Raw genomic sequence first — 14,083 nt, 5'->3', positions numbered from 1 at the left:
GGGGGAGCAAATTGGGCACCAGGGCAATCCTGCGGGGGGGGGGGGGGGCTGACAGGGCAGGGGGGCAGTACTGCGGGGGGGCTGATACGGCACGGGGCTGGTGCTGCAAGGGGGCAACACTGCGGGGAGGGCAGCGCCCCAAGGGGGGCGATTTTGCGGGGGGGGGGGGATGCTGCACAGGAGGATCGCGCTGCTCCTGCACGGGTGCAGCAGGCCGGGGGGGCCCCAGCACCCCCACCCCCACCCCGGGCCCCGCAGCCCCCCGCCGGCGCCGGGCGCGAGGGAGCCAGGCACCGCCATCGCTTCGAGTCCTTTATTTGCTTTTTCCGTCCGAAATCTCTCCCCGCCCGCGGGCGCCGGAGGGGAGGGCGGCCGGGGAGACCCGCCGGCGCGCTAAGGGCACTTGTGGGCGGGGGGGGCCGGGGGGGCCGCGTGCCGCCCCGCCGGGAATAGCACCGTTGCCCCGGGCGGCCGGGGAAACCAAGGCACAGGGAAGGGTCCGGCCCCGCTGCCGGGGCGGCGGTTTGGCACTGGCGCGGGGGGCGCGGGGGGCGGCGGGTCCCGCCGGGGAGCCCCCGGCTCCGGCCCGAAGTGGGGCGCGGGGGGCTGCCCCACGGCCCCCCCCCAGCCCCCGGTGGGGGGGCGGCTCAGATCTTGATGAAGAGGATGGCGGTGACGAGGGCGAAGCCGGCGATGAGCAGGATGACCTTGAGGATGCGGTGCCGGGGGGCGCCCAGCCCGTGGGGCAGGATCTCCAGGAAGGTGATGTAGAGGAAGGTGCCGGCGGCCAGGCCCTCGAGCACGCTGCGCCAGAGGCGCTGCAGGGCGCCGGCGCCCGCCGTCACCGCCACGCCGAGCCCGATGCCCAGCGGCGACATGAGGGCGAAGAGCAGCAGGCAGGCGGCCACGGCGCGCGGGCGCAGGCGGCCCTGCAGCAGCGTCAGCGCCAGGCTGAAGGCCACCACGCACTTGTGGATGAGCAGCGCCAGGCAGATCTCCAGCACCTTGGCCTCGGCCTCCTGCAGCCCCACGGCCAGGCCCTCGAACACCGAGTGCAGCGACAGCGAGAAGACCAGCAGGAAGGAGCGCACGGCCGAGTGGGCGTTGAAGTCGACGTGCAGGTGCGGGCGGGCGGGCGCGGGGGGCCGGGGCGGGCGCGCGGGGCCGTCGGGCCAGCGGGGACTCGGCGCGGGGCCGTCCGCCGCGGCGGCCCCCAGCAGCGCCCGCGCCTCCTCCTCCAGCGAGCCCGCCTGGTCCTTGTAGGCCAGCACGATCTGCTCCATCACCAGCACCAGGAAGAAGCCCATGGCCAGGATGAACTCCTGCAGCGGGAACTGGAGCTGCGCGGCGGAGAGCGGGCGCTGAGGCCGCCGGCGCCCCGGGGAGGGGGGGGAACGGCGCCGGCGGTGCCGGGAAGCCGCCGGGGCGGGGGGGGGAGGATCTTTCCATGAGTCACCCCCGCGGGACGGGGCCGCGCTCGGGGTCCGCCGCCGCCGCCGGAGGGGGACGGGGGGGCCCGGGGCGCGATGCCGCCCGGCCCCGCGAGCGGTGGGGCTGCCCGCGGGCGCTCACCGAGATCCGCAGCGCCGCCAGCGCCTCGTCGATGCCGGACAGGTAGTCGGGGAGCAGGTCGAGCAGGCAGGTGGCCAGGAAGACGCCGCCGGCGAAGCAGCTCACCAGGCTGAGGCCCTTCCTCCGCGCCTCTGCCGGGAGGGGACCGTGGGGAGGCTGCTCGGGGTGACCCCCCTCGGGACCCCCCCACCTGGGAGCCCCCTCAGCCCCCTCCGCCCGGGGCCCCCAACCAGGGACCCCCCTCGGCCCCCCCTGCCCGGGACCCCCCCTCCAAGACCCCCCTCGGCCCCCCCTGCCCGGGACCCCCCCTCCAAGACCCCCCTCAGCCCCCCCCGCCCGGGCCTTCCCCCCTCCAAGACCCCCCTCAGCCCCCCCCACCCGGGCCTCCCCCCATCCGGGACCCCCCCACTCGGGACACCCCGCCAGGGACCCCCCACTCGGGACCCCCCGCCCAGGCCTCCCCCACTCGGGACCCCCCGCCCGGGCCTCCCCCCGGCCCCTCCCCGCCCGGGCCCCCCCCCGGGCCCCCCCGTACCTGAGGAGGCGCCGGCGCCCAGCGGGTGCCGGAAGAAGCAGAGGGGCCCCAGGCCGCTGGCCAGGGTCAGCAGCAGCAGCGTCGCCAGCGAGCCCAGCTTCACCTCCAGGCCCGTCGGGGGGCGCAGCGCGGCCCGGCCGCCGCCGGGGCTCCAGGCCAGCTGCCCGGGCTCGGCCATGGGGCCGCGGCCGCCTCGCTCACGGCAGCGGCGGGGGGGGGGGCTGCCCGGCACGGCGGCGTCAGGCGGCTCCGAGCGCGGACGTGGCCGCGGCGCCTCCCAGCCGCGGTGACTCACCGCCCCCCCCGCCCGCCCCGCGCGGGGATCCCCGGGCGCCCCGAGCCCCGCGCCGCGGGGGGGGGACGGGAAGTGGGCGGGGGGGCGCGGGGACCCCGCCGCGGCGAGGCCCCCCCGGCGGCCGGGAAGCAGGGACTCCCTGCGGGGCGAGAGGCGGCCCCGGTACCGGGGCGGGCAGGGGGCGGTCGCGGCTCCCGGTACCGGGCGGGGCAGGACCGGGCGGGGGCGGGCCGGGGGCGGGGTGCGGGTCCCGGTGCGGGGTCCCGGGCGGGGAGGGGGGTCCCGGTGGGGGTGGGGGTCCCGGTGCCGCCGCGGTGCCGCCGCCCCCCGCACTCACCTCGCTCGCTACATTGTAGCCGCGCGGGCCGCGGGCTCCCAGCGTTCCAAGGGGCGGGGCCGGCCCCGCGCGTCGCGGCCAATGGCGGCGCGCGCAGCCGGGGCGGGGCCGCTGAGCGACGCGGCGCCTCAGCCAATGGGCAGCGAGCGGGCGGGGCGCGGCCTCCCGGGAGCGCGCGCGGCGGCGCGGGGCGCGCCCACGTGGCCGGCGCCGGGCTGGTGCCCCCCGTCGGGGCGATCCCCGGCTCGGGCCCCGGCGCCCGGGCAGTGGGGCCGGCGGCCCTGGTTTCCCCGCAGCCCCCCCGGAGCGGCTCCCCGGTGCTGCCCCAGCCCGGGGCTCGAGGCCGCGGTGCCCGTTGGCGGCCCCCGGGCAGCCCCGACCCGCTGCACGGCCAGCCCGGCCCCAGCGGAGCGGCCCCGCGGCCCTGCTGCGACCCCCCCACCCACCCCCCCCGCGGGCCCCCAGCGTCCCCATCCCGCGGGGAGCGTTCGGGGCCGCGCCGGGCGCAGGGAGCCCGGCCCCCGGGGTGGGACTTGGCTGGGTTTGCCCAGGATGCCGGAGATCCTGGAGCGCTGCGCCCGGCCGCCCCATCCGGCGGGAGCAGCGCCAGGGGCAGCTTCGCGCGGCGCCGGCCCGGGGGGCTCGAGGCAGGGAGCCGCGGCGGCGCTGGGCCCCGTCCGACCCTCGCGCCAGGCGATGGAGCGGGACGGCCCGGGGCTGCTGGAAGCTCTCCTGGCGCGGCAGGACGAGCCGTTCCTCGGCCCCGCGTTCAGCAGCCCCGAGCCCTCCTTCCCCGGCTGCCCCCTCGCCCAGCGCAGCGTGAGTCTGGGCTGCCGGCCGGGCCCGGGCGTCCGGAGCGGGGAGCCGCGGGCGGGGATCGGGGCGGGGGGAGCCCCGGGCGGCCGCGGGGGGCTGGGGGTCGTCACCAGGCGCCCCTGCGCGTCCCTCCGAGCCTCTCTGCGCCGCAGGGCTGGGACGAGACCGAGGCCGAGGAGCTGCTGTGGCTGGCGGCGGACCCCGACGACGTGTGCAGCCCGGGCAGCCGCCGTGCCGCCGGGGACGCCCGCCCCGAGCCCCCCTGGCCCCCCGCCACCGGTCACGCAGCCCCCCGGGACCCGCCGCCTGCCCCGTGCGGTGCCAGCGGTGCCATCCAGCTCGGTCAGTGGGGCCGGCGGGGAGGACGCGCGGTGCCGGCGGGGCTCGGGGAGCGCGGCGGCTCCCGGGGGGGCCACGGCCGCCGTGTTGGCGCGGGAGAGGCAGGACAGGCAGGGCACCGCCGCCTCCCCCTCGCAGGCGCCTGGCTGTGCCCCGCGCTGCTCCCCACCGCCCGCAGCGAGCTGCCCGCCGCGCCGCTGCCCTCCCCGGCCAGGCCCGGCCTGGTGCCCGCCGCTCCGAGCAACCCGTGGGCGCCCGGCACCCTGGTAAGCGCCCACCGCCCCGTTCCTCGTCCCGGCTCTCCCCGGCCGTCGGGGGTGCGGGAACGGGGTCCCCGCGGCTCAGCCCGGCGCGTCGCCGCCTCTCTCCGCAGCTGCAGCTCCCGGGCCTGCTCCTGACGGAGGAGGAGAAGCGGCTGCTGTCGCAGGAGGGGGTGACGCTGCCCAGCTGCCTGCCCCTCACCAAGGTGCGCGGCCGCGGCGGGCGGGGGGCTCCGGGCCGCGGCACGGGGCCCCGCTCACCCCTCTGCCCCCCAGGCGGAGGAGCGGATCCTGAAGAAGGTGCGGAGGAAGATCCGGAACAAGCAGTCGGCCCAGGACAGCCGGCGGAGGAAGAAGGAGTACCTGGACGGGCTGGAGAGCAGGTGGGCGCCCGCGGGGCTCCGCGAGGCCGCGCGAGGGGGGCTGAGCCAGGGCCCTCACGCGTCCCCCCCTCTGCCCGGGCAGGGCGGCCGCGTGCTCGGCCCAGAACCAGGAGCTGCAGAAAAAGGTGCAGGAGCTGGAGAAATGCAACGGGTGAGCGCGGGCGCGGGGCTGTGGCCGGTCGAGCACCCCCATGGCACCGGCAGAGCCCGGGCCGGGCCCCCAGCTCGCACCCGGCACGTGGGGCACCAGGCCGGGCGCTCACCGACCGCCGTCGCGCCGCAGGTCGCTGCTGAGCCAGCTGCAGGCGCTGCAAGCGCTCCTCAAACCGACGTCCACCAAGGCCGCCCAGACCAGCACCTGCATCCTGGTACCGCCGCGCGCCGGGGTTCACCCGTGCCGGCACACGGAGCTGCGGCACACGCGTGTTCCCCAGCACGTGGGCTCACCCTGCGGCCACGGCCGCCACGCGCAGCCGTGCACACGCGTGTGCCGCTGCCCCATCCGGCATGGGGTCCCCCGCGCCGCCTAACCCCCTCCTGTTCCCTGCAGATCCTGGTCTTCTCCCTGGGACTCATCATCTTCCCCAGCTACAGCCCCTTCCGCCGCGGCCCCGGGGGCAGCCAGGACGGCCACAAGCCCAGGGGAGGTAACGGGGCGGGGGACCCGGGGGCTGCCGGGAGCTGAGGGGCCCGGATCCGAGCCCTGGCCGAACCGGGAGTGGGAAGCAACCGTCCCATCCCGGCGCGGGGTGTTGAGCCCTGCCAGCCCCAGCCCAGCGCTCCCTTGTCTCCGCAGTGATTTCCAGGAACATCCTGACCTGGGAGGAGCTGCTGGAGCCGGCTGAGGGCCCCCACGCTGGAGCAGCCCCGCTCCCAGAGCGGGGACCCACGGCTGCAGCAGAGGACGGTGCCGAAGGGGGACATGGGGACCGGAGATCCCCCCCTCACGGGGAGCTGGGCACCAACTCCTCGGGCCAGGCCGGCCCTGGGGACGCGGGGACTCGGCCCTGGCTGCAGCCGGCAGCCCGGGTGGGACCGGCCCCAGGGAGGGCGGCCGGCGCCGGCAGGGAGGCGGCAACGCGGGCGCACGGGGAGATGTGACGGGCAGCGGAGAGCAGCCCCGGGTGCCACCCTCCCGGGGACGGGGCGCTCGCTCGGGGCTGGGCACTGCTCCGGGCACATCCCCGCGCCGCAGCACGGAGCCCAGCCGCGCACAGGGACGGCTCCGCCCTTCAGACGAAACCTCCGAGCTCGCAGGGCAGTTTCCAGCTAATAAACAGCTCGTTTGTACCTGATCCTGCCTTTTGGGGGGGGGGGGGGGGGGAAAGGAGGGCAGGGCTGAGGCCGTACTGCTGCCGTGGGTGGCTCTAACCCGCCCAGGCAGGGGGCCCTGCACCCCCGGCCGTGGGGCAGGGACCCCTGGCTCTAAGGGGGGCTCAGAACCAGGCCTGGGCTGGGCGGGTGATCTGGGGGGTCGAGGCAGGGGGATTAGCTGGGCTCCTCCCTTACGTAAGGGCTGTGCGGCACCGGGGGCTGGTTCCAGTGCTGGGTGCTGAACGGGGGGGGGGGGGGGGGCACTGGGCAACCCCCCGTTTCACCCCCTTCTGCCCCCCAGCCTCACCCCCTGCGAGGGGCCGGGCTGCAGGCACCAGGGACCCCCCCACCATGCTGCTCCCCCCCAGCCACAGCTCCCCCGGGAAGCTCCATGCCGCTCCACGCGCCCCACCTGCGCCAGACAGACACCAACAGATCAAAGCGACAATGATCCAGGTTTATTTCACGGCCTCCACTCAGGGAAGGCGGCTGCTGCGTTTGCCCGGACCGCTCCGTTCCCTCAGCGGCCGGGAGCGCAGGCACAGCACCGCTCCCCGTGTGCGGGAGGCCGGAAGCGGCCACGGGGCCGGGCCCCACGGGCCCCGCACCAGCCCGGCGGGCACAAGAGGCTCCTCAGCTGCCTTCACGGGACTCCCCCGTCGCGTCTTGAGGCAGCAGCGGAGCACAGGGCAGCTCCCCGCAGAGCTCCGCGTTCGCAGGGTGGGAGCCGGCGCGCTGCCAGGGCAGGGCCCGTCCCAGGCAAGAGTTTCGTCTCCCACCTCCTTTGGGAGCAGCAGGAGAGCAGAGTCTCCGCAGTCCAGGCGCTCCCGGCCCTGCTCCGGGCAGGCAGCGCTAAATGGACTCAATCTGCTTGCGGACCTTCTCGAGGGCTTTCCTGTCCAGCACTCGCTGGCGGCACACGACCAGCACGGCGAAGACCGCAGCCACGCACATCATAGTGCCCACGAACTTCCAGAAAATGTGCGCCTCCATCACCGCCGAGCGGCAGCTGCGCGAAGGGCAGAGTCACAAGTCTGGCAGCCCCAGCCCCACTCCCCAGCGCTCGGCACCCGGCGCCCGTCAGTGGGGCAGCGCCCCACGGAAACCTGCTGCCCCCCGCGGGGGAGCTGCCGCCTGCCCAGCCCCGCCGCGGGGGCTTCGCTCACCTCTTGAACTCATCCCTCTTGGAGGTGGCGCAGTTAATCTTCTCGATGAAGCCTGTCGGGCTACAGTCCGGTATCGTCTTCTGCAACCAGAACAACCGCAGTGAGAGGCGGCACTGGGGCGGGACGTGTCGGTCTCCCCCAGGCGCCCCTGGGCCGGGCGCGTGTCTGGGGGGAGCCAGCTCCCCGCGGAGGGGGCGAGCACGGCCCCACCGCCCGCACTCACCGCCTGGAAGCTGGTGCACTGGGTGCACTCCTGCGCCACCACGAAGTCCTCCACCTGCCAGCACGGCGTGGCCGCCACTGGGACCGCTGCGGGAGAGGGGCCGCGGCGGCGGCGTGAGCACGGGCAAAGCCCTGTGCCGTGAACCCCCCCAGGCCTGCCCCGGTGCCAGGACCCCCTGGGCCTCCTCCCTTCCCAGGGCCGGGACCCCCCCGCCGGGGCCGGGACCCCCCCGACTCCCCCCCCAGACCTCCTCCCCTCCCGGTACCGGGCCCCTCCACATCCTCCCCCGGTGCCAGGGCCCCCCCCCGGGCCCGCACCCACCCAAGCGCCGCTCGTCACTCGCCGCCATCGCCGCCGCCGGCCTGTGGAGAGAGCAGAGACATCATGAGGGGCCGGGCCGGGGCCCACAGTCCCCGCTCACCGCCCGCTCGCTCGCTCGCTCGCTCACCGCAGGCCGCAGGCCAGGGCGCCCAGGGCGGCGTAGAGGGCGCAGCAGCGCGGCCAGGCCGGGCCGCGGGGCCCCATCGGCGCGGCGGAGCTACCGGGCCGGGTCCTCCACCTCCTGCAGCGCCGCCATCTTGGCGCGCGGGGACTTGTGGGAGAAGCGGGGGGCGACGGGAAGGGCGGTGGCTGCGCGGCGGGGCTCACGCTCAGGGGGCGGAGCCCTCGCGGGGCGGGGCTTACACCAGGGGGCGGGGCTTGAGCGCGGGAGCAGCCCTGGGCGGGGCTTGCGCGTAGGGGGCGGTGCTTGTGCGTAGGGGGGCGGGGCTTGAGCATGGGGGGCGGGGCTTCCCCAGCCCGGTCCATCCCTGGCCCCATCCCTGTCCCGGCCCCATCCCAGCGCGGCCCCGGCCCGGTCAGGCCCCTCGCACCTTCCGCCCCCCCTTGACACCGTCCCCGCACCCTCGGCCCCCTCCCGTCCCCGTCCCCGCCCCCGTCCCCGTCCCCGCGGTGCCGCCCCACAGAGACGCCAGACACGGGGCAAGGCACAAGCTGGGCTTTATGGCGCCGAGGCCGCGCGGTGTCCAGCCCCACTCCCGCCCGGGCGCCGGCTCGGGGCAGCCCGCGCCCCGGCAGGCCCCTGCTCCGGGGAGAGGCGCCCGCGCTGTCCCGCAGCAGGCGGCGGCTGGTGGCGAGGAGGGGGGGCCGGGGCCGGGGCCGGGGCGGCGCTCCGCAGCCGGCGGCTCTTACGCCACGGAGCATCTGCTGCTGCCCTTCTTCTGGGAGCCCAGGTCCAGGGAGGGCTTGTTGCTCTGACCCTGGAAGAACCAGACGAAGAGGTCGCTGGGGGCTGGGGGCCACCCGGAGCCCCCTCCCCGCTGCCCGCAGCCCGGCCCGGCTCTGCCGCCGGCCGCGCTCACCGCTTTCCGGGAGGTTTTCAGCAGGATGTCCCGCGCCAGCGTGCTGAAGGCCTGCGGAGAGGGGGCAGGTCAGCGCCGGCACCCGGGGCACCGGCAGCCCCCGCCCGGGACCAGCCCCAGTGCGGGGGGGCGCCCCGGGGACGGGGGCGGCAATGTGCCCCCGGGGGGTGACACAGCCCCGGGAAGCCCCCGGCTCCGGCGCAGCCCGCTGCCCTCACCTCTTCCACGTTCACGCTGGACTTGGCGCTGGTCTCGAAGAAGCGGATCCCGTACTCCTTCGCCAGCTGGAGGACGAGACCCCCTGTAATGGGGGCGCCAGGGCCCCCACGCTCCCTCCCCACGCTGCCCCGGCCCCGGCCCCACGGCGCGGGAGGGAAGAGCCGGAGCCAGGCCCCTCTGCCGCTACCTTCTCAGCATCCTCCCGCTGCACCTTGCGCTTGCTCTCCATGTCGCACTTGTTGCCGATGAGGAGACGCTCGACGCCGGCAGACGCGTTCTGGAGGCCGGAGAGGATGGGAGACGCGTCAGCTTTGCCCGCCGTCCCCCCCCGCGCCCAGCGCCCCCCCGCACACCCACCTCCTTGATGCTCTTCATCCAGTTCTGGATGTTCTCGAAGGATTTCTCGTCCGTGATGTCGTACACGAGGATGATGCCCTGCGAGGACGGAGCGGTCAGCGGAGCAGGCGGCTGCCCCCTCCTCCCGCCCGGGTGGGGGTCTCCTCCCCACGGCGCCTGTGCTCCCCGCGGCCCACGCGGGCGGCGAGGCCGAGGGGGCGCATCGCAGCCCCCATCCCCGGGGTGTCCCCCCGCCCTGGGGCTGCTTCTGGTGCTGCCCGGCCCCCGAAACGCCGCGGCCCCGCTGCCGGGCTGCCTGGCCCCGCGGCCCCACCACCCCCCGCCGCACGGCGAGGCCCTACCATGGCTCCGCGGTAGTAGGCTGTCGTGATGGTTTTGAACCTCTCCTGTCCCGCCGTGTCCCTGCGAGAGCAGAGGAGGGGGTGAGGCCACCGGGCCAGCGCAGCAGGCGTGGGGCGGGGGGGGGGTCCCGGGGGGTCCCACCCGCACTCACCAGATCTGCAGTTTGATCTTCTTCCCTTCAATTTCCACCGTACGGATTTTGAAGTCGATCCCTGGGAGGGGAGGAGAGAGGCGGGCTGGCACGCGGGGTCCGCGCGGGCACGGGAGCACGCCGGGGCCGGGTGTCGGGAGCAGGGCCGGCAGCGGCGGTGGGGAGGGGGTGCCAGGGCCGGGCAAGGAGCTGCCAGCCATAAACGGCTCCGCTCCCAGCAACAGCCGGGCACCCCGGGAGAGGGAGGGGGGCAAAGTCCAGGCCGGGCCCTGGCCCTCGTCTCTGCCCGGCTGCCGGGGGCGGGAGCGGGGTCCCTGGGAACCCGTGGGCCGGCGGGGAGGGATGCCGCATTCCTGCGGGATGGCATCACCCCTCGCGCCTGCCTGGGATGCTGCCGTGGGGGGCGGGATGGGCGGACGGCGCTGCCCAGCCCCGCGAACCTGCCCCCGGCGCCCCCCCGCCGCCTCCCCAGCCGGCCCCAGCTGCCCAACGCCGCCGTGGACAGCGGCCGGAGCTCGCCGGGGCGCAGGGCTGCACCGCGCCCCCCACCCGAGCGGGGCCCCCACCCCAGCAGTCCCTCAGGCAGGCAGCGACCAGCCCCCGGGGCTGGCAGATGCTGCCCCCCAGCCAGGCTTCCCCCCGCGCTCCCAAATTCCTGCCCCCCCCGGCTGGGCCCTGCCGGCGTCCCGCTGGCCCCCTTTCAGGGCGCGCATTCGTTACGGGCCGGGGAGCAGGCGGCCGCGAGCGCGGGCCTGGGAACGGCGGCGAGGAGGAGGACGGGGGCGGCCGGCGCCCAGGCGGGGGGGCAGAGGCGGCCGGAGCGGCCCTTCCCGGTGGAATTCCCCGCCGGAGCGTGGATCCCGGCCCGGCTCCCAGCTGGCACGCAGGGCCGCCGGCTGCTCGCCGGGTTTATGGCGCTCTGCAAACACGGCGGGGCAGGGGCGGCCGCTCCGGGCGCAGGAAATGGCTTTAGCAGCTCGGAAACTCCGGGAGCGGGAGGAGGGGGGGGCGGCCGGCTCCGGGGTGGTCCCTGCCCCCCGCTCCGGGCTCCCCGGCGCCGGGGCAGCTCCAGGACGGGCAGGCGCACGGCTGCGAGCCCCGGCCGGGACCCGCCACGCAGCAACCGCTCTGCCCCGGGCGGCGGGAGCCTCGCGCGGGGAAACTGAGGCACGCCACGCAGGAACTCGCGCGTCCTGCTCCGCGGCAGCGGCCCCGCGTTCACCAGCCGCGGACCCAGCGGGCACGGCAGCCCCTCGCCCGCGGCCGCCCCACAGCTCCGCTCCCGGCGGGAGCCAGGCGCGACCCCGGATGGGGGGAAGCGGGAGCGCCGCAGCGCCCTGTTCGCCGCTCGCCCGAGCCCCGGCGCTGCCCGGACCCCCGCGGGCAGCGGACCCCTCCCGCTGGGCCCCCCCGGGCGAGGGGCTGCGGCCCGTCCCAGCGCCCGGCCGCTCCGGGAGGAAAAGCGCGATTGCAAAACTGATGGAACGGAATTTTTCTCCCGCTTGTGCGAGGAAAGCAGGAAAAAGCAACCGCTCGCCCGCTGGGCCGGGGAGGGGGCTGGGGAGGGGGCCTGAGCCGGGGCGCGGGGGCGAAGCCGCAGGTGCTGGGGGGGCGGCGAGGGGCTGGGGGGGAGGCCGGGGGGGGGGCAGGTCGCCAGGAGGTGGGGGGGGTCCCGGGAGCCCCGAGGGGGGGTCCCTGAGGTGCGGGGGGGTCCCGGGAGCCCCGAGGGGGGTCCTCGCGCAGTGAGGGGGTGGGGGTGGGGTCCCGGGATCCCCGGGGGGGTTCCTGAGGTGCGGGGGGGTCCGGGAGCCCCGGGGGGGGGGTCCCCGAGGTGCGGGGGGGTCCCGGCGGCGGGGGGGTCCCTGAGGTGCGGGGGGGTCCGGGAGCCCCGGGGGGGGTCCCCGAGGTGCGGGGGGGTCCGGGAGCCCCGGGGGGGGGTCCCCGAGGTGCGGGGGGGTCCCGGCGGCGGGGGGGCGCGGGGCCCCGCACGCACCGATGGTGGAGATGTAGGTGCTGGTGAAGTTGTCCTCGGCGAAGCGGATGATGAGGCAGGTCTTGCCCACGCCGCTGTCGCCGATCAGCAGCAGCTTGAAGAGGTGGTCGTAGGCCTTGGCCATGGCCCCCGCCCGCCGGGCCGCTCTGCCCCGCGGCCGCGACGGCGGCCCCGGCCCGGCCCCGGCTCCGGCCCCGGCCCGCCCCCGGGCGGGGACTCGGCGGAGCCCGGCCGCGCCGCCCCCCCGGCCCCGCAGCCGGCCCCAGCGCCGCCGCGCCCCACGGTCGCCATCGTCGCGGGCGTGACATCACCGCCCCGGCGATGACGCCACCGCGAGGCAACCCTGCCTGCTGACGTCACGCCCCCTCACGCGGGCGCGCGGAGACCTTCCCCAAATGGCGGCGGGAGCGCTCCCTCCAGCGGCATCGCCGACCTTCCTAACATGGCCGCGCTGCTACGCAACCCGCCCCTGCGGGCCCCGTGCCCTTCTCAACATGGCGCCTCCCCGCGCCCGTGCCTCACTTCCGCCCGTGCGGGGAACCCCGGAGCGGATATAGCGGCCCCCGTTTCCGGCCTGGCCCCTTTTCGGTCGCGGCTGCCTCCACGCGAACATGCCTGTGAGTGCGGCACCGGCACCAGCCCCCCCCGCGCCGCGGCCCTCCGGCACCGCGGCGGCCCGCGCGGCGGGCGGAGCGGGGCCGGGCCGGGCCGGGCCGGACCGGGCGCGGCGGCCGGCAGGCAGGCTGGGGCGGGCGGGCCCGGTCGGCGCCCCCGCGGGGGCCGGGCCGCGGCGCGGGGTGGGCCCTGTCCGCCGCCATCTCCTCTGCGGCGGGCGGGCGATGGCGGGGGCCCAAGATGGCGGCGGGCGGGCCGGGGCCGGGGCCGGGGCCGCGGCGGGGGGCGCGGGGAGCGGGGTCGGGGCCGGGGCCGGGGCCGGGCGCTGACCGGAGCTGTCCCCGCAGCTGGCCAAGGACCTGCTGCACCCCTCCCCGGAGGAGGAGAAGAGGAAGCACAAGAAGAAGCGCCTGGTGCAGAGCCCCAACTCCTACTTCATGGACGTGAAGTGCCCAGGTAGGGGCAGCGCGGCCCCTCGGGCTCCCCGCGCCGAGGGTCCCGGTTCCCGGGGCGGGACCCGCCCGGCCTCCCCGCCCCTCGGTGGCAGCGAGCCCTCCGCTCCCCCTCTCCCCGGCAGGCTGTAAAACCACCGTGTCACGCGTGAGCGTCCCCTCCCTCGACACAAGTGGACTTTGCCCACGGGTGTAACGTGAACACTCAGCCGTTACCGGCTCTTCGTTCGCCCCGACGGCGAAGCTGCCCCAGCTCTGCCCAGCACTCGCCTTAGAGCTGTCCCTTTCCCCACAGGTTGCTATAAGATCACCACCGTCTTCAGCCACGCTCAGACCGTCGTTCTGTGTGTGGGCTGCTCCACGGTGCTGTGCCAGCCCACTGGAGGAAAGGCAAGGCTCACAGAAGGTAGGTAACGATGGAAAAAGGCAGCTTACAGTTATTTTGGTAGTGCCTCCTCTAAACTCTTAGTGTATAAGTCTTAAGAGTCTTATACAGACTTATACTTAGTCTTATACACTGATGTAAGCTTCACAGTCTACGATAGTTTAAGCACGCCGGTGAACTGTGGTTTCATGAAGGAAGCAGCTTCCTGTGATAGTCGGAGGCCAGCTGATTTGCTCTTTGAGACCAGACAAAACATTTTCAACATCCTCCAAAATTCAAGCATGATCAGCTCTGCTGGGGCCATCAGAGCGCCATTGCTAAATACACTGTGACAGGCAGTTTGCAAAAGATGTCTGAGTGTGTTGTAGCCCTGATGAACCTGATACGGACTTTGGAGATGGGGTACTTCTGGGCTAGAAGGAAGAAACCACTCTTGCTAGCAAATGCTCTCTTGCTTTCTGTGCCCATCTTCTGTGGGGTTGACTTGGCCTTCTTATATCAGGATGCTTTTCTTACCTGCTTCTTTGAAACAAGGCAAAGCCATAGGCTGATATATTTGGGCTGATGAGACAGGGAAATGCCTGTACAGAACTGCCTTCAGAGGGCCACTGTATGCTGCATAATTGATGCTGTAACAGTAAAATGTTTTTGAAAGATGTTGAAATGCTGGCCGAGTTGCTTACTGCTCTGCCGCTTGCTTTCTTTACCTAGGATGCTCCTTCAGACGAAAGCAGCATTAAACTAAAGGAGTCTGAGATGGCTGGGACTACGTGCACAGATGGCTGCACAGATGAAGAGCATGGGATTTGATTCAGGTGTGACCTGAATGCTTTAGCCAGGTGTCCTTGGAATGCAACCCAGGAATGTGACTTTCATACTGTCCCTGTAGCCCCACCCATCTCACTGTCAATAAATTTTGGATAAAATACAAGCAGATTAGTTTGCTTTTGATGTACTGGCCTGTGGGG

The 14,083-nt window shown here is 74.9% G+C and overlaps 4 protein-coding genes across 5 annotated transcripts; 2 read left to right on the top strand and 2 right to left on the bottom strand.

Annotated features, from left to right (window-relative positions):
* Window positions 1-299: 299 nt before the first annotated feature.
* On the bottom strand, window positions 300-2,818 carry SLC39A1 (solute carrier family 39 member 1). Of its 2 annotated transcripts, XM_064498846.1 has the most exons (4): window positions 2,740-2,818; window positions 2,108-2,328; window positions 1,573-1,703; window positions 300-1,340 (listed from the first exon to the last, which is right to left on the bottom strand). In XM_064498846.1, the coding sequence occupies exons 2-4, from the start codon at window positions 2,283-2,285 to the stop codon at window positions 648-650; spliced, it is 1,002 nt and encodes a 333-aa protein (XP_064354916.1). In that variant the 5' UTR covers window positions 2,286-2,328; window positions 2,740-2,818; the 3' UTR covers window positions 300-647. The 2 variants fall into 2 exon arrangements, with proteins under 2 accessions (XP_064354916.1, XP_064354917.1); XM_064498847.1 differs by lacking the exon at window positions 2,740-2,818 and having other exon boundaries at window positions 300-1,322; window positions 2,108-2,621.
* Window positions 2,819-3,435: 617 nt separating this feature from the next.
* On the top strand, window positions 3,436-5,832 carry CREB3L4 (cAMP responsive element binding protein 3 like 4). Its single transcript, XM_064498800.1, has 9 exons — window positions 3,436-3,558; window positions 3,708-3,897; window positions 4,033-4,160; window positions 4,268-4,360; window positions 4,431-4,537; window positions 4,620-4,688; window positions 4,821-4,905; window positions 5,088-5,184; window positions 5,334-5,832. The coding sequence occupies exons 1-9, from the start codon at window positions 3,436-3,438 to the stop codon at window positions 5,636-5,638; spliced, it is 1,197 nt and encodes a 398-aa protein (XP_064354870.1). The 3' UTR covers window positions 5,639-5,832.
* Window positions 5,833-6,294: 462 nt separating this feature from the next.
* LOC112994388 (ras-related protein Rab-13) lies at window positions 6,295-11,897 on the bottom strand. The gene is made up of 12 exons (XM_064499036.1): window positions 11,664-11,897; window positions 9,671-9,731; window positions 9,519-9,579; window positions 9,178-9,255; window positions 9,008-9,097; window positions 8,820-8,885; window positions 8,602-8,652; window positions 8,432-8,499; window positions 7,562-7,602; window positions 7,241-7,326; window positions 7,018-7,097; window positions 6,295-6,860 (listed from the first exon to the last, which is right to left on the bottom strand). The coding sequence occupies exons 1-12, from the start codon at window positions 11,785-11,787 to the stop codon at window positions 6,704-6,706; spliced, it is 963 nt and encodes a 320-aa protein (XP_064355106.1). The 5' UTR covers window positions 11,788-11,897; the 3' UTR covers window positions 6,295-6,703.
* Window positions 11,898-12,125: 228 nt separating this feature from the next.
* On the top strand, window positions 12,126-14,046 carry RPS27 (ribosomal protein S27). Its single transcript, XM_064499037.1, has 4 exons — window positions 12,126-12,280; window positions 12,626-12,734; window positions 13,026-13,136; window positions 13,827-14,046. The coding sequence occupies exons 1-4, from the start codon at window positions 12,275-12,277 to the stop codon at window positions 13,853-13,855; spliced, it is 255 nt and encodes an 84-aa protein (XP_064355107.1). The 5' UTR covers window positions 12,126-12,274; the 3' UTR covers window positions 13,856-14,046.
* Window positions 14,047-14,083: the final 37 nt, after the last annotated feature.

This window comes from Dromaius novaehollandiae, chromosome 29 (assembly GCF_036370855.1).
Source record: "Dromaius novaehollandiae isolate bDroNov1 chromosome 29, bDroNov1.hap1, whole genome shotgun sequence".
Lineage (NCBI taxonomy): Eukaryota > Metazoa > Chordata > Aves > Casuariiformes > Dromaiidae > Dromaius > Dromaius novaehollandiae.
Note: the sequence above shows the minus strand (reverse complement) of the source record. Positions and strands in the feature narration are given on the sequence as shown.

Excerpts from the sequence above, each read along its gene's own strand:
- SLC39A1 (XM_064498846.1), bottom strand. The coding sequence starts at position 2,285 with ATGGCCGAGCCCGGGCAGCTGGCCTGGAGCCCCGGCGGCGGCCGGGCC. Across the intron at positions 1,704-2,107 it reads GGGCGCCGGCGCCTCCTCAG|AGGCGCGGAGGAAGGGCCTC; the intron begins GTACGGGGGGGC and ends CCCTCCCGGCAG. Across the intron at positions 1,341-1,572 it reads TGGCGGCGCTGCGGATCTCG|CTCCAGTTCCCGCTGCAGGA; the intron begins GTGAGCGCCCGC and ends TCCGCCGCGCAG.
- CREB3L4 (XM_064498800.1), top strand. The coding sequence starts at position 3,436 with ATGGAGCGGGACGGCCCGGGGCTGCTGGAAGCTCTCCTGGCGCGGCAG. Across the intron at positions 4,161-4,267 it reads CGTGGGCGCCCGGCACCCTG|CTGCAGCTCCCGGGCCTGCT; the intron begins GTAAGCGCCCAC and ends CTCTCTCCGCAG. Across the intron at positions 4,906-5,087 it reads AGACCAGCACCTGCATCCTG|ATCCTGGTCTTCTCCCTGGG; the intron begins GTACCGCCGCGC and ends TGTTCCCTGCAG.
- RPS27 (XM_064499037.1), top strand. Across the intron at positions 12,735-13,025 it reads CATGGACGTGAAGTGCCCAG|GTTGCTATAAGATCACCACC; the intron begins GTAGGGGCAGCG and ends CTTTCCCCACAG. Across the intron at positions 13,137-13,826 it reads AAAGGCAAGGCTCACAGAAG|GATGCTCCTTCAGACGAAAG; the intron begins GTAGGTAACGAT and ends TTCTTTACCTAG.
- LOC112994388 (XM_064499036.1), bottom strand. The coding sequence starts at position 11,787 with ATGGCCAAGGCCTACGACCACCTCTTCAAGCTGCTGCTGATCGGCGAC. Across the intron at positions 7,327-7,561 it reads GAGTGACGAGCGGCGCTTGG|CGGTCCCAGTGGCGGCCACG; the intron begins GTGGGTGCGGGC and ends CCTCTCCCGCAG. Across the intron at positions 6,861-7,017 it reads AAGAGGGATGAGTTCAAGAG|CTGCCGCTCGGCGGTGATGG; the intron begins GTGAGCGAAGCC and ends CCCTTCGCGCAG.